Source organism: Lissotriton helveticus, chromosome 2_1 (genome assembly GCF_964261635.1).
Source record: "Lissotriton helveticus chromosome 2_1, aLisHel1.1, whole genome shotgun sequence".
NCBI lineage: Eukaryota > Metazoa > Chordata > Amphibia > Caudata > Salamandridae > Lissotriton > Lissotriton helveticus.
In genome coordinates this window covers 2,020,534,210-2,020,552,656 of record NC_136059.1, presented here as the reverse complement: position 1 = coordinate 2,020,552,656, position 18,447 = coordinate 2,020,534,210, and the positions used below count along the sequence as shown (strand labels likewise).

Genomic DNA, 18,447 nt, shown 5'->3' with positions numbered 1-18,447 from the left:
AGGAGCTGATGTGGGGTTGGGAAAAAGTTTTAACAAAATGTCACACATTTTTTAAACCTACACATGTGAAATTGTATCTACGGTAATGGTTGATTAAAGAAGGGTTATGGAAAAAGGCCATACACAAAGAAACTTTAAAAAGTGTACATTTCTATGTCATAAGCACCAGGGTTTGATCCTTGATTGTTGTGCACAATTCAGCTCCACCAGTCTTAACTGACAGAGACGATTAAGGGTGTGCATTTTATTTAATGTACCTTTGTTTAGGGGTCAAACGAATTAGCTGTCACTTTAGCGTGTTTGTGAACTCAAGTGTATTAATGGATGAACGGGGTGCGCCGGGGTTCTGTTAGTCTTCAAACAAGCATAGCTTTTGTAATTTAGGTAAAAAGTTGCCCATCTGTGTCATGCGTGGGCACGATTCTTAGCAGCAGTGGAGTAGTCTGTCTCAGCAGTCATTGGAACATATCTCTTTAAGCACATCCCCGAAGACCTCTGCAGAGGACAAAGGGATCAAGCCTGACCTTTGTGCTGTGCTCAAATTCAATTCGACAATCTTTGCCGAGCTCAGTGGTTTGGGGATGTGAGTTTCTATTTCTTGGGGGTGTTATGTACAGTGATCAAACCGCTTTACAGCCACTTCAGAACACTGTGCAAAGCCACTGATATCCGTTCCGACAAAATGTTGCTGACGCCATGTTGAAGTGCTCTTGAAAAAAGATACAACCTGTAGCTCAACAAATTGTGCATTCCCTTTCTGAAGAAAAAAACATTCGTTTTTCGTCTAAAATCTCTGTAACATTAGAGACATGCTGTGCTTCACAACATAATCTTTCCATCTTTCTTGCTGCCTCTACCCCAACTTTATTATCTTTGTCGTGAAATTTAGTATTTTATTGTTTTTTCTTCTTTTTACCAGGGAGTATCTCTGTGCGTCTTGTATTTCTCCTACCTCGATGTTATCTTTATTTAATGTTCTGTAATATAGAAATTCAATTTCTATTCTAGGGATATTTCTTTCCAATAACCTCCCAAAAATATCTTTCTGGTTTCCATTGCCACTTCAGCTTCTTTTACATCACCTGTTATGTACAATGAAAACCCCCTTTTTGGTATAAAGAATAAATATGCAAAACTGGCGGTAGTGGAGTTGAAGGGGTTTTGCTTTGTGAAAATAGTTTCCCTGTGGAGTAAAACATATGCAAAACAATGCAACAGCACTAATACAAAGGTATTTTCATATGCATTATTTACACCTTGTACGATTACACATACAGAAATGCCTCTGCAGCAAAATAAAAGGGAATTCTCAATAGATTTTCACGACTACTGTAAACCTTTGCAAAAGCATAATCATTAATCTACACCCAAACAGAGAAATAAACCTAAAGATGTGGATTTAATTTGGTTTTGAGAAACGAGCTATAAGGTATGTTAATTTCTGTGGCCAGTCTTATTATTTGGGTGGTCCTAGCGTCCTTTGGAAATATGAGCTTACTGTCCAGTTCTGGAATTCTCATTGACTGGAGTCAAAGTGTTCTACTGATGTTGTGTACTAAGTCATGTTTTGTAATATTTAAAGGTGCGTTACATTAGGTATTGGCAACAGAGTAGGAGAAGGTTAATAAATTGTTTAGTGATGGATTATAATGGGTAGTGTTCAGCTGTATCCTACTATTGGTCTGTTTCAAGTAATATGTGCTTGTATAAGTCTGCGGAAGGACATTTCTCTTTTTGTTATACTGGATGTGTTGTTGTGCATTACTCAGTTTCAGGAGGTTATCTTTCAAGGTTTCTTTCTCAACTTTGTGGCTCTGATGACGTTTTATGTGTATGAGGATGGTGTTCCTAGTGCTTCACATAAATAATTATATAGAATAGTACAGAACAATACCGTTTTTGCTAGGACCACATGTAAGTGAGTGTGTCGCAAATTTTGAAGTCCCTGTTTACTTAATAAGGGGCTACATATTACGATCTCTGATTAGCTTAATAAAAAAACACACATTCTCCTTTTACTCAATGATCCCTCTAATTTTATTATGCGGGAGAGTCATTAATTCATTGGTAAGGTTTAAGATATGCTGCATGATCATTAGCAACTCATTTCCGGGTCATCGTAATGATTTATGGGGCCCCAGGAATCACATAGTTTGGGGCCCCTGTTCAGATCAACTTAGAACAATATTATTTTTTAAACCTTTTTTTATTCAGTGTAACAATGAAAAAACAACGCTTATGCAGCACGATTAAACTTGGGTACAGTGTTCATTTTACAGTATCATCCTTTTCACTACAATGCAATGAGAGCACATTATATAGGAGGCAACACATCAAAGAGTAGATTAGCAAAACAGAAAGATATAGTCGCAAATCAAGTAACAATTGGACTGTCAGGGTACAATAGGCAACCTCATTAGGCTTCAGGGTTCGTATCTTCCGCACGTAGGTTTACTCCTGCAAGGGACATAAAACATTCACACTGCACCACCATTGCTACCAAATCATCCTAAAGCTTTTCATCATTTCTACTACATTTCATATGTACCTCCTCCGCCATTGACCATTCTGCCACATCCCTATCCCAGTGATCTATGGACGGTGCCCCGTGTCACAAGATGGCTACTTGCCTCCTAGCCAACACCAGGGCCAGCTGCACGAACAAATAAGCTAATTTCTGTCTCTCGGGCCTCAGCAAGTTCCCTAACAGACAAAACCGTGGTGTAAGGACAACCCACACTGTCCTGGTGAGTACAATTCTATCTACCACAAGCGTCCAATAAGCATGAAAGCATGTATCAATAGACATCTCCAAGTCAAATGCATAAAATCATCCCCCTACAGGCTTCACCGCGGACATGCAGTTGTTTGATCCGGAAATATATGGCTTAGCACCAAGGGTGTCATATATGTGCAATGAAGAAAGTTAAAATGAACCAGCTTGAAACACGCATTACTTGAGACAGTCTTTTTCAGGGTGCACACTCATGCCCAGTCCTCATCCAACACTGGTTCCTGAGGCCCAGCTCCAATGCTTCCTGAGCACACCAAGGGGTGGTGTGCAACAACTGTTACCATAGCTCATATACCACTGACACCAAGTGCCACATGCCCCAGAGGACAACATGACTCCCTGGGTGCAAACAGAGGACGTGTCGCTGGATACATCCTGAAGTCTGTTGGGCAAACTCAGCCAGGCCCAGGTAATGTAGAAAATGCTCAGTGCCCACCTCAAGCTTAATCTGTGCTTCATCTAAGTAGATGAAGCTCTCATATGGGTATAGATCACCCCATTAGGTTGCAGCCCCCTTCCCGCCACGTATGTAAGGACATATTGGCCTCCATACTTGGAGCATGGATCTATATCGGTAACTCTCAATAAAATTGCACTCTCTTAATCATCACGGTTACAATCCTTTGCCACACCTGGGCTGTCTGCCAGGCCACATAATGGAGGGTCATTGAGACACCCAACCCTTCCATCAACAGTGCAGGAAGGCCCTCTCCTCCCACTGTCCCTCTCCGCATTTGTTTCTCTGAGTTACTTCCTTCACCAGCCATCTGTTTGAATGCTGCATTGTGGCTATAAAATAGTAATACTCTAGCCGGGGCACTTCCAGCCCACCCTCCGCATAATTCCTCATCAATGTTTCTCTGGCCACCCTACTGCGCCTGCCTGCCCATAGTAGTGAAGTAAGTAAGGAATCTAGCTGCCTAAAACTCTAGAGGGCAGGGGTCACAGAAAGGTCTGTTATCATGTAAAGACAACATGGGAGGACAACCACCTTGGAGACAGCTATCCGGCCCCTAAGCGACAGCGGTAATGTATTCCAAAGTTTTACAGAGGACTGTAGATAGTCCAGGACCCTGCCAATATTATATTGCATCTGATTCTTTTTTGAATGGCAATCATAATTCCCAGATAGAGAAAAAAATCCAGCTCCCACCTGAGCCCCAAATCTGGCAGTATATCCCTCGGGATACCAACCAACGCTGCCAACGGAAATAACAACAACTTCCTACTATTGAGGCGCAGCCCAGACACTGTCTCAAACTCATTCAATATGCGCAATAGCTCTCCAAGCGATTCCCTAGGTGCCCTTAAATAAAATAGAGCATCATCCTCGTAAAGCGACGCGTGGTGCTGCGTTGCTCCCACCTCTATGCACCATCAATACAGTTCTCGATGAACACAGATCACCATGGATTACAAAGCCACCACAAACAATAAGGAAGACAAATGACAACCTTGCTGAGTGCCCAGTCCCAATTCACAATTGGGAACAAGCTGGAACTGCACCATAGCCCTTGCGCTAGGGCGTGTATAAAGCAAATGGATCCAGGCTCAGACTTTCGGCCCAACTCCTATAAACCTTAAGACCTCCAGTAGATGCCCTGAATCTACCTTATCAAATGCTTTTTCTATGCACACAGAGACCTGAGCCAATTTCTCACCCACCCCCTCCCCTTCATGCATCATGTGAGTGAGTCTCCTCAGATTTATGCCAGTGTTTTAACCGGGAATGAACCGGCACTGGTCCTCGTGTACCAGGTCACTAATGACAGGGCTCAGGCGATTAGCTAACATTTTACAAAGGATCTTCACATCTGAGTTTATTGTAATAAGTGGGCAAAATGCAGCTGGGTCTGCCATATCTCCTCCCGGCTTAGGCAACATACAGATTTCCCCCTATCGCATGGTCGGTGGTAGTGCTCCTGAATCCCTTGCTTCCAGATACACATTCAGGAGACCTTCTGTGAGAGTAGCTGAGAAATGCTTGCAGAATTCTGCCAGTAGCCCATCTTCCCCAGGAGCCTTATGCCTAGGGAGCCTCTTCAGTGCCGTCCTCAAGTCACCCAACGTGAGGTCAGAGTCCAGTTTGTCACACGCTATCTCCCCCACTCTTTGAAGCTCAAGGCACCCAAAAAATGCCTGTATCCTTAACTGAGTGATGCCTGGATTCTCCCGGTACACCCCCTCAAAGTGCCACTGAAAGATAGCCATGGTCCTTGCCTGAGAGGCCACAAGAGCACTGTTCACTGATATCAAATGTATAACTTGGGCAACAGCCTCCTCTCTGCATAGTATTGATGCCAGAAGTCTCCCTGACTTGTCCCTCTTCCCATGTAGCTGTTGCTAATATTGTTTCAGAGTGATTATCTAACCTGTCTCAAGTATCCGCTATATGGAGGTGCAAAGCATCCTCTGTTCAACACCCCTGGTGAGCTAAGTCCTGGGTTTGCAAGTCGGCCAATTCTGCCTCCTCATCCTGGAGTTCCACCACAATTGCCTTTGGACCCCACATGTCAGCCCTATATACTGGGCACGTAACACCGACTTCATGGCCTCCTACTCAGTGGCTCTGCATGAAGTAGTACCACAATTAGGATCCATGCATTTTGTCAGCGTCCAAGATAGCAACTCCCTACCTTCCACATCTGATAATATGTCTGCTGGAAATTGCTACTGCGCACTCTGCTCTGGAGCCACTCCCCAGCCTAGCTCACAACAGACAGGGGTATGATCCAACAATAACCTAGCCAGGTAGATTACAGCCACCTTATAATCAATGGGGATCCCAGCTCGAGACACCCAATCCAGTTTACTATTTGTGTTATGCATGACAGAATGGCAGGCGAAGTCTGTCCAGTTCTCCATCCAACACACATTTGAAGTCACCCAACCAGATCAGAGGCACATCTGCATCCTGACTAAACAAGACTTGCACATCACAGAAAAAGTCAGGGGTGTCCATATTGGGTGCATAGGTGTTTAGCAAGGATGTATCCCACCCATCCAGATGCCCCTGTATCAACCCATATCGGCCCTCAACATCTGCCTACGAGTATGTCAGCAAACATGCAGTACCCGGTGCAACCCAGATCAGGACTCCCCTAACATATGTAGAGTAAAAGGCGTGATAAATCTGACCCTTCCATTTCTTAGCCTCTTTATCAGCCTCAAAATTACTGAAGTGGTTCTTTTGGAGACAAGCTACATTAATTTTATGTTGTTTTATGAAAGAGATCACCCTCTATCGCTTAGTCTAAGACCCCAACAAATTCCATGTGAAGAATCTGTACACATCTCCCTTGTAAGTGTTGTAGTAATGCAAGTATCACTACCATGCACTACAGTGCAATAACACCCTGCACAGCAGCAGCAACATGCATCAACACAACAAAACCCCAATCGGGAACTACCCCCCTCCCCTGGACTTGTATAGTGTAACATATTGCCTACACCTGTCCACCCCAAAAATGTGCCAGGACAACACTAAACCCTCACCCCCTCTGGCAGTGACAGGACCACACACACTTGACCAGAGAGCCCAATATAGATTAGAGCAGGGATCTTCCACCCTCCTCCAAGGAGAGACCAGAACCACCCACATCTAAACGGAGCAATGCAACCCAGCCCAGAGCAGCCATTCTCTCACAACGTCACACCCAGTAGGTATACACAATGTGATGCTCAAAAGTACGCAATCCAGTAAAGCCACCAGGGGCCACCAATCAAGGAGATCACCATGACCATTCACTCCAGGAGTGCACTCCTATCCCCCAAAACATGCCAATTGTTTTATTCCAACATGCATGAACCTAAAGTCTTTGACTGCTCCAAAGCAGTCAACACTATCCACATTGATAAGGCCAGTCAGCAAGAGCACAATTTAGCCCCTGTCCAGCGCCACTAGGGGCCACCATTCAATGAGAGAACCACAACCATTCACTCCAGGAATGCACCCCAGTTCCCCCAAAACATGCCAATTGTTTTATTCCAATAAGCATGAACCTAAAGTCTATATGACCGCTTTGAGGCAGTGAACACTGTCCACATTGAGAGGGCCAGTGAACAAGAGCACAATTTAGCCCCTGTCCAATTCATGCACTCCCACTTCTTCCATCATCACCACCGAGGCCACACATTGCTCTACAGCAAGAACAGCCCGCAATCACCACCACTGCTTACAGAGATGTTGTGATAAATACTTTGTAAGAAATTAGAATATTCGTTTGGGGGCTTGAGAACCTACCTCAAATAATAATCAAAATCCTTGTCAGGGTGAACAACAGCAATCACTAAATTAACCTGGGCTTGGCACACACGCAGTCAGCCTTAACTTAGAAGCAATGTGTAAGTTATCAATGCTGTACTCAAACAGAATTAAAGTGAAAATACAACGTAAGGATACCTTTTTGGTGGCATAGTAAGTGCTGCAGGCCCACTAGTAGCTTTTAATGTAGAGGACAAACAGGTGGCGAGAAGGCAAAAAGTATAGGGAAGACCATCGTGAGGCTGATAGGTCTAACACTTGAACCTACTGCGCCTGTAGAGCTATACAGATGAACCAATTGAATGGTTAGAGTATAGAGTGTAAATGTTTCATTTCCAATATAGATAAGTGTGGTGTAGATTATATGTGGCCAAAGATATACCATCTGTTTTCAGCTGGGGAGACCAAACATCTCTACATACTGTATTAACCCCTAATAGCTGGGACCAAGTGTTAGTGAGACATGGAAGTGACATATCAAGAGAGTTAGCTGTAAAACAAATTCCAAGGGTTTTCGGTGGAAATACTGTTAAATAAATGGATTCACTCATCAGATCGTGCTTAAATCCTTTGCAGTCCACAAGCTACACAAAGTTTGGGACATACCTTTGATTTTGAGAGAGGTGGTCAACCCTTAACTTAAATAAAATATTGGATGGCAGGATTATAGAACATGCAGAATCTTCAAAATGGGTATCCCTGTTGGTGGCTGCACAATGTTAAAAAAGAAAAGTCAGATTATGATTCTAGCTAAGAGAACTGAATAATTATATTGTGGTTGACCAGTTTCCGTTATTGAAAATTGATAAGGTGTTAGCTATGGTCAAGGGAGTCCAGCTGTTTTCTGCATTAGACCTTTGTTAGGCATACCGCCAAGTACATTTACACTGGGAGAGCAGACGCCTGACCATGTTTGTTACTCAAATTAGTGTTAGCTCCTAAAGAGGATGCCTTTAGTCTTGGCCTTATCTGTAGCCATTTTTCAAAGATTGATGTATAAATAATTTAGAAATCTATGTGGTGTTTTATTTTTTCAAGATTACATCCTAGTTCTGGGAAAAAGAAAACAAAAACATGATATGCCATTGAGCTGAATGTTAGACACTTTGAACAAAAATGGGTTAAGTGCTGAGATCCCTAAGTGCAAATTTAAAGAACAAGAAGTAACTTATCTAGGGCATGCATTGTATTGTAATGGTATTAATCCTAAACAGAAACTATCAGAGGTATTGTTAGAGGCAACAGAGCCACAGAACAAAGAAGCCTATAGATCATTGTTCAGCTGAATTTAATAAAAAATGTGTGACCAATTATTTTGAGAAGGTATATCGGTTGTAATGTTTGTTAAAGCACACATCTAAATTTAGAGGTAATGTGAACAGCAATGCCTTTGAGGAGATAAAAAGGGCAATTTGCAAGGGGCCTTTCTTGCATGGATTTGACTATATGACAAAAAGCCTCATCACCACTGATGTGAGTTGCAAATTTTGGATATAGTTTTGACCCCATAGGTGGAGCAGGGTAGAGAAATTGTTACTTCATACAGTTAAAGAGCTTTGCCAGCAGAAGAAACGTTGTCAGCAAGAGAGAGGAAATCTCCAACATTCATGTGTTCTATGGGTCACTTTTGGGATTGTGAATTTACTTTATTTAGTGATCACAAGCCTTCATGTAATCTGTTTACAACTGATGGCTTGTCGATACCATCCACTAGGATAGGGAGATTGTTTTTGCATCTTCGAGATTTTCATTATAAGTCTGAGTATGTGCCAGGGGCAAAGAACACTGTAGCTGATATTCCTAGCAGGAAGCCATTGGCCATGGTGGATCCTAAGAACTAGTGACTTAATTTCCAAGTGGCCTGAAACAGGGATAGGTAATAAAAGCGGATAACATATCTGTTATAATAATTATGGATGAATATGTTTTAAGAGATGGTTTTCATTCCAGTTCACTGATGGATAATGGCACCCTTCTGAAATCAGAATGAATGAAGGAGTATCTGAAAAAGAACTGGTATCCAGCATAGAATTATTATTGCACGGCCAAGGAGGCAATGACACCATTGAAAGATCAATGAAGTAATTGAAGGGAAATTACAATAACTAGAAATGGAGGAAAACATATAGAACTGAAGTTTAAGATGATGTTGTGGACAGACAGGATCACTCTTTATATGGCCACTGAGCAACCTCTCTTTTGTATCATGAGAGGGCTGGTGTCGGGCTTGGGATTCAAGCCAGGATGGATGGGTATAGTAAAAAGAGCAGATTAGGATTTGGAAAAAGTCAAGGAGAACATTAGATATTCACAAGGCACTTGGATTTATAAGATATTACGATCTGATGCATGCAGTGAAAGATTTCAATATTCAGGGTCAATGAGTACGAGAGATGAGAGGGGAAAAGGAAGAAAAAGGCAAGAGTTTATTTTTCAAATCTAGGAAAATTTTGGAATTATTGAGAAATTCCCTGAGACTGCAGGATGCAAAATTGAGCACACAAACTGCCTTTGCTAAGAATTATGGAGGTTATAGTGAAGAAAGAAGTTGAGCGGATGAGTGAAAAGTGATAATGTGTTTTCAATAGGGACTAAGTAACCATGTGGAAAGGAGAACCGGTTCAGTACGGACATACAGGTACAAAAGAAACTAACAGATTATGAATTTTCTTACTAGGTAGGTGTTGGGTTTATTCAGTCCTACCCTTGTTTGTTGATTTCTCATGTGATAATATTTTGTATATAGAATGTATTTAGAAAAAGATCTTGTATATTGTATTGCATATGTTTTAATTATTTATTATTTGATGCTGGATTTTCAATATTAACTGTTAAAACTGTTTTTTGGTAGTCGTGTTAGGCTTTATTGTATGAACATGATCATGTCCAACTTATAATTATTAAAATATAAGGGCTGAGTTTGCTTTTGTTCTACGGGTTCTTTTCTTCAGTGTTTAGATTTGAATACGGGCTGCAGCTCAAGGGAGAAGCAGCGCTGAAAGGGGTGATCTGCTGGAGTTGGTCTGCCATATATCTAGTTGCTACCTATTTACTCTAAGGGACTCATTCATTAGAGAGTGTGTATGAATTTTTGTGTGTGTGCACGTGTTTACCATGATTATTGGTTAACAGGTTTCTCGTAGACAATGCTAACTGCTGAACAATTGATTGACGTGGTAAATTTCATAACATTTACTGTTGACATTGCCTATTTGCACAACAGTAATCATGAAATACCTTGGATAGACCTTAGACACATTCTCATTTTAACTTGAGTGTTCCAAACACAGAATGGGAGTGAGTCAATAAGATAAGAATGTGCTCAATAAATGATTTTCCTGTTCAAATTTTCTGGTGGAGGTATTAGAACTGATATAAACATTAGAACTAATGGCCAGCATCATAAGGTATTGTGTACAGCATGTGGTTTGCTCAAATTCAGGAGGCACAAGGATATTCATTAAAGTTGTAGAGTGGGAAGCACCATCATATAATCTTGTCATCTTCCCATCCATTCCAGCAATTGTATTCACTATTATTCCCACTGCCTCATCAAAATGTACATGGTCAGCTGCCATCCCACTGTGGGCCTATCAATGTCAGCCTCATGTGTCTCCTTAAGACGGACATTTCCTGGTGCAACACGAATAGTAAGCACCCCGTGCCCGGCATCTTGGATGTTGCCTTGGGGAATTTTTGTTTCACAAATTGAAAATTAAAATGAAAGGAAATCATTTTCTACATTTGATCATCATCTAACATCTGGTTTAAAGTTTACTAATTGTAACCTGTGACATATTTGCATATGGAACTTAAATTAACACACTATAAATATGTGCAAATAACGCCTGACGTATTTATTTAACGGAATTACATTTAACTGTTCAACACAAACATGCTCTGTTGATTTGTTAGGTCGTAAGCATTGCAATAAATGTGTTTCAGATTGCCTACATCCCAAGGTTAAAATTAAAATGTGAGTTAAAATTGCCACCGGGTGAGTGAGAAAACACATATCAGTCTTTATCAATCCTGCCTGTCATTCAAATGTTTTGCTCAATGTCTTCCTCCTGCCTATCCCTGAACAAACGTAACTACATCTATACCAACACAAGGATTGAAAGATTGAAGCTTTAGTTAACATACACTAAATCAAATGGATTATAAGTAGGAGAAGGGAACATGTACGTTTTTGCTCCAAACATCAGAAATGTCCATTCTACAGAGAAAACATGACCTGTCTCTTTTTTACCAATCCATTGGTTTCCTACCAACTTTCTTTCTCTCTTTTCTATTTTTTTTTACACTTCCCATACTCTTTTTTTATCACTTTATGTTCTGTGTATCTCTCCTCTCTCTTCCATGCTATCTGAGTCTTGATTTCCACCTTTTTCTTCTCTGCGTTCCTGTTCCATTTCCTTTCTCTTTCTTCCCCTCTCATTTTCCTATCCCTCAGTTTTTCTTCCTTTTCTGTCCAGTCTTCCTCTTGCAAGCCTCCTCCATTCTAAACCATTTTTCCCTCTTCTTTCCTTTCAGTTCTTTTCGGTTTTACCTGTTGTGAGGAATTCTCTGCCAGATTAGAGGTGGGAGGGGAACTAGAGGTGCAAATGTACTTTAGTAGATTATGCACAATACTACAAATATATATATAGCCTCCAAAGTTGAGTTTTAAAATAGAGGTCATAAAATAGGAATGAAAGTAACCAATTGGGAGTGCTGTTTTATGCTTGGCTAATAGTATGACTTCTAAAGGAGTGAATGTAGAGTTACAAATAGCAATAAAAGAATTCAAGTGTACCTTAATATTTGATGTGTGTGAGCCAGGATATTCCTTTTCTTCCAGCGTTGACCACCTTTGCATGAATTTAGACACCAGAGGATCTTCATAGTCCACTATCTGAAATCCGGACACATTAGCTCCTCCAAACTGAATTTTCGATAAATCTCCATCAGTAAACCCCTGGAAAACAATAACAGCAAATAATGTTTTATTTCCTTCCTAGAATTTATTATACTATTAGACTTTTTTTCACCTGGGAGGCGGAAGACCCCAATGGACTTACTGATATATATATATATATTCACTGAAAAAAAACCATAGGTTTCTGGGACGTTATAGTTAGTTGGACATTTCACTCGTACAAAACCAGTGAAATTCGGCTGTTATAGTTAGTTCAGTTAAATATAACTCATATGTGTCATATGAATAGGGAAAATTCACATATTTCAGGTAACATGAAATTCTGAATTAATTAGATTACACAAAACAAATTCACTGGTTTATTTTTTGATCAAGGAACACCTATTTTTGAAAGTTGATTACATATTTGGCAGAGTCAGTGCAGGGACCAGCATGGCACTGATGCAGTTTTATTGGAGGCACTGAGTGCAATACAGCCAGAATTGCTTACATTTCAGTTTGCATAATATTGCTTTCTGTGGAAATGCTTGTATTAAATAATATGGTACTCAGAGACAGGAAAATAACAGTGATGCATTATTAGGTATGGCATCAGTCAAAACCTTCATATTACTAACATCATGAGGCCTATCACAAAGGTAGCCTGTTGGAAAGTGGGCTATTAGTAATGTTAAATATACATCTACCACTGGCCATAAGGCCACTAACACTGTCTAGAGCTCATCATAGGTCTCAATTAATTATTGCTATGCTCAGCAATCAGAAGCTTGGCTATGAGCAGGCGGGCTCAACTTAGGGGACAGGTATGTAAACCATTTAAAAACACCAAGTCAGTAAATAATTAAGACACAATAAAAATCCCACACCAATTTATAAACAAAGGAAATATTTCTATCTTTAAAATGGCACCAAACCAACAAGAATCCAATGTAGGGAACAAGATATATGAATTTTTAAAGAGTAAACACTTTCTAACACTTAGTCACCCAATGGAGTGTCTTTTTACAAAATTGCTCCAAACTTCACCACATTTCTGACACTTCTTCCTGAATTTCCTTGTGAGGGTCCAAAGGGTCCAAAATATAATCCAAGGGGCTGTAAGTTCCAAGATGGTCCTGGAAAGTTTGGGACCACAATTCCCACTATACACCTGGTCAAAACCCTTAAAAGTCCACTGGATGCCCTCCAGGCAATGGTGGTGATGATGCAGGTGAGCTCTATTAACCTGTTGCTTGCAGGGAGTCCACTCTTTAAACCTTTAGAAGCAAGGTACATCCACATGGCTGTAGTTCCAAATAGCACAGCAGGCACAGTCAGTCAGAATTCAGGGCCTTGTGGTGCAAATCAAGTTTCCAGCATGGCAATCCTTCTTCTTCTCTTAGTTTCAAGCAGAAAATCTGAGAGGCTCTGCACCTCTCACATATTTATACAGTGTTCTCTGGGTTCAAGCAGAAGAGCACTGCAGTCCAATGAGGTGCAAGGCAACCCTGAACCCCTGCCTCCAAAGTGTGGCATAATTTTCTCTCAGAAAGGGTATTCCTCCAAAGTTCAACATGACTGAAATCTCAGCAGAGCATGAAGCGCTATCTAAACCAACTCCCAGTATGGCTCATTTCCATAGCTCTCTACCCCCTAACATCCACAAAGTCCTTCCTTAAGCCTCTCACCTGGCTGGGTCAGAGGGGATGGGGGTAGGTGGACCTGGCATTCCGTGCCTGTCCTATTCCTCCTTTGATGCTTCATGCTTTACGACCCATCCCCCGTGCTCTGGCATTCCTATGTAGCAGAGATCTCTCCAGCAGATAGCCTCTCTCTGGGTGAGCCACTTATCACTTCATCAAAGGAGACTGGCTAATCCTGTTAACTCGGACCAATCAGAAAGACTACAGGAAGGCTGAATTGTGGCTTATATACAAGAATGTCTTATAACTTATTTTCTGGACAAGTGAGGATAAATTCAAGAATAGCATTTTGTTGGATTTATTAATAGCATTCTTCTAAGCCTTTGAATGACATTATTTCATTTCCTAGCAATACTTATGCATTTATAAACTATTGCAATGTTATCATACGGGGAAACTGAAATGTGCAATTTCTCCAAGATCAGGGCATATAAAACATCTTTAATAAGGACCCTGCTTACTGTTAAATGACCCCCTACCCTGGGGACACCTAGGGGAGACCTTGGGGATCCTGGATTTGCATACATAATGTAGATCCTCACTCCACAGTGCTCTTAGGACCAACGTCAATTTTGGGAGGCACTTTACTACAATGGGGGAAGTGAAATGCTCAACTTCTCTATCCCCAGGTTATATAAACCATGTTATATAAGGACCCTGCTCATGATTACATGACCCCACCCTTGAGATACCTTGGGGAGACCATGGGGCTTCGGAACATGCAAACATATTATAGATTATTAATTTTTAAGTGCCCCTAGCCCCAATGTCGAGTTTGCAGCTAATTTATTTTCAAAATTTGTGCTTCAAGGCAGGGCTGCTTTCAAAATGACCTTCAGGCACTCAGCAGTGCACACATGCAAGTGCAAAAAGGTCTGCTGGCCTCTAAACTGCCATTCCCTAACACATACTAGGGACATATAGGTAGTTTTAATCCCCCTGCCGTGTTATCTACTAGGGAGTTATAGGGTCAGCCATTCCAATGGTGAGTGCACCCTAATACATAGTGTACCCTAATGCATGTGTGTGTTTACACTGTGTTTTCAACATAACACTGGCCCTGGGCCTGGTTAGACAGATCCCAGAAACAGACAGAGTCAGTTACCACTAGTACCAGAAGGCAAAAAATGAGCATGCACAGGTCACACAGGATGACTTGGCAACATAAACATATGTAAGTGAATTTACATGAGTAAATGTGTTCTTACACTTTTGAGTAACTTTGCTGCTTTGGCTTGTTCATTATTTTAAAGTGTAAATTTACGCAAAAGTGTAGATATACATGTTCCTACTGAAATATGGGATGTAATCAGTAAAAACGTTCAGTGGGCTGAGATGTAGGCCATAAAGCTGTTATTTGTATTTCAGAATTTAAACCAGCGCAAATTCCTCCATGAACATGGTGGCTAATAAAATGAAAGCATCAAATGGGGCTCCACATGAGGAGCCTTTTGAGTTAAAAAGCTAGACAAGCCACAAGCCCCCAAACAAGCCAGAGAACTCTCCGGAGATGATAGCCCCAGTCACCAAAACAGATTTTCATGATCTAATGCAGGAGTTCAAAAAAGAAATGGCATCAATACATAAGAAATTAACAAATCCATTAGTGACCTAGACAACCATATCCAGTATTTTGAATTTTATGTACAAAGCCTATTGTGCATGATCCACTGATACAAAATAAATTATCCTCAACAGACTCACAGAGTGTACTCCAACTAGCACAGCCAGAAAAACGTAACGCTGAACTTCCAAAGGTGCATTTTTTTCCAACTAAAAGAAGTAATCTTTCATGAAAGATGACAAATTAAGTTCAAGGGAGATGGAATAGCCATCGTTCAACACATTTCTGCTTACACATTTGCACAACAAAGGGAATCTAAATCGGTCATTGACAATCTTTGAAAAAACTAAATTTCCTACCAAAGGGAAATGAAATAAAATGAAATGAAAATAATATTTATAAAGTGCAACAATTGCCCTGAGGCGTCCAGGCGCTCCCAGGGACCCAGGGGGCCTCATTTATGAAGAGTGACGCATCGCTGCGTGAAAACAGCGATGCGTCACTTTTCACTGCGCTCTCCCTGCGACATGATTGATGCGTCGTATTTATAATATGACGCATCATATCGCAAGAAGTTACAGATACGTCAGTATTTCTGACGTATCTGTAGGCGCAAAAGTGACGCATTGCTGGAGTGTGTCACAAAAGTGACGCAACTCCAGCAATGCTTCCTTTCACATGGGGAAAGCCCCATGTGAAAGGGCTTGCGTCAGTCTTACGCCTGCTGTGAGGCAGGCGCAAGATTTTGACGCAATAGCATCCTAAAAGTGACGCAGTGAAATCTCATAGATTTCACTGCGTCACTATTACGAGGCTTTTTGCGGGTGAACGCCCCCTCTGCATACATTATACCTGACGCAGGTATAATGTAGCGCAGGGGTTTACAAAGTGACGCATCTGCTTAGATGCGTCACTTTGTAACTAGTGCGCATCAGGAGGCATTTTTTACGCCGCCGATGCGTCACAAAAAGTGACGCATCGGAAGCGCAAAACTCACGCAAGGCCTCATAAATGAGGCCCCATACTTTTAGAATTTTATCTCCCCTCAAAAAATCAATACACATCATACACACTAAAGGGAGCAGAAACCATCCTCAAAATCAATATATCACAGGAAACAGACATGTCGGCAGAAAACAGCTTGACTAAAAACAAAGATACAAGATGGTGAATCTAAAGGGCACAACAATGCATGATCAGGAGCTTGAGAAACCAAAAAGACCAGTTGTTTGAGGAAAAACAAAGTGCAGAAAACTAATGTAAATTTGTCCCATTAGCAGTCATATACAACAAATATTAGAGGAACACACCTGGTTTTAAAGAAACGTCTGCTCAAGGGATATTAACCCTAATAGAGCCAGGAAGAGACTGAACTACTATTAGTGGAGAGTGTTTACAGTAACTCATGAGTCGGTGATGTAAAGTTTAGCCATGGAGTGGTTTGGTTTATGTTCTAGAAAGTGTAATTCAGATAGAGTTAGAGACACAGGAGGAGAGTTAATGCTGTGATTTGATTAAAAATTCGAAACATCATGCTGCTGCCTGGAATACAATCCGAATGCTGCCTCAAAATCAGGGATTGCCTAGTGGGATCCAAAATAAGCAATAGGATTAGGCCTGAATAAAATCTAAATTACAACAGAGTAATAGGAGAAATTGAAGTAATTTTGTGTTACTCTTGTGAAGTGAAATCACTGAAAATTATGCAATTTTGCCTTCATGCATAATTTTGCCCAATTTGTGGCAAAATTGACTTCAGAAGAGCACAGGAGCAGAGCTTGAGAGGCTGCTGCTTTTCCTGTTCTGTTGCAATAAGCGCTGTTTCCTTAGCGCAAAATACATCGTCGGTCTATTTTGGACACAAGGGTTCATCTTCAGCTAAAAAAAGTGTTAAGTGTGGGGTTACGCTCCTTGCGTAATATAGCGCAATCTCATGTAATTTTGTTGCACTTTTGCATAATTATTATACAACAAATTATACAAGTTATACCCATCACTAAATAGTATATCTGTGGGATGTTCTGAATGAACAAGAACAATCCTACCCCCGAATGGGGACAGAAGAGTGTTGGAACGGGATAGACGAATCATGGGATAAAGATGACTCCTTTTAAAATAAGACCTCAATATACAGGGGATAAAGACACCATTAAAACAAACAGGAAACACTCTTGAAATGGCCTAATTACAAAGATATTGCTGTAACCTTCCTACAGGAAACTCACTTGATGGAAAAAGAGATATAGAGACTGCACTCCTAGGTATATGCCATCCAACACCCTTCTCTAGGTAACAAGAAGCAAAAAAGATGGCAATTGCTTTCAGAAGGGCATACCATTTCAAATGCAATCCATCGATATAGAAAGGAGGACCAAATGCTGTTCCTAAAGGGGTTGTTGGAGGGAGTCCAGGGGCTGTATCACAGATGCAGCGCATTTTCCTAATTTGGCCTTTTAAAAGGTGCTCCCGGTGCAAACAAGGAAAACGCTATGTATTAGGATGAATGAGCTGTCCCCTGGGGACAGCGCATTCATGTTAAAAAAGAAGCAGCTGCTTTGCGCCGCTCCATGCTCCACATTGCAGGCAGGAAGCCACACGCACTTTGAAGGTGGATTAGAGATCCCCTTGCAGGCGGGTGGAGTGAGTGACTGCACCCGCCTGCTAGGGAATGTCTGGCCTATCTCGCCTCCATAGGGCTGAAATCAGGGAGCGCACTGACAGTGTGCCACCTCTTAGTTGGTGCACTGTCCGTGCACCTCATCACAGCTTCTTTGCCTCTGCGCCCGTATCTACAATACAGCGCGGGCACAGAGACAGAGGCGATCCCTCATTTGCCCCATGCAAATGGGGGAATGCCCTCTGATGATAACACCCGCTCTTTATCTGCACCAGCGCTATTGGAATTACAAAAGGGGACACACAAGCATCTGCAGCCCCTTCTGTAATATCAAAGTACCCCAGGGGAAACAAAGAGGGTGCAATCACCCACTGCGCCCCCGGGGCACTTCCATAATACGGCCCAGGGGGCCTTAGTATTCGCCCATGCTGTCAACTAACAAAAACATATTTTTCTAAGAGTTGATGAGAAATTTAGTGGAATTAATAGAGGGCATTCTGATATTGAGTGGGGATTTTGAGCTCACTATTGACCCTGACCTTGATAGAGCTCAGAATCGAGGAGGCGAAAATGCTTCACCATTGCCCTTGATTGAAGGGTTGAAG

At 41.5% G+C, this 18,447-nt stretch overlaps 1 protein-coding gene across 5 annotated transcripts in view; it reads right to left on the bottom strand.

Moving 5' to 3' along the window:
* GRIA2 (glutamate ionotropic receptor AMPA type subunit 2) overlaps positions 1 to 18,447 on the bottom strand; it is a 512,702-nt gene that overhangs the window by 148,233 nt on the left and 346,022 nt on the right. For all 5 annotated transcript variants that reach the window (XM_078676989.1, XM_078676984.1, XM_078676985.1 and 2 more), the window contains exon 6: positions 11,857 to 12,018. In XM_078676989.1, coding sequence (XP_078533115.1) covers positions 11,857 to 12,018 — 162 coding nt within the window. The remainder of the gene's footprint in view (positions 1 to 11,856; positions 12,019 to 18,447) is intronic.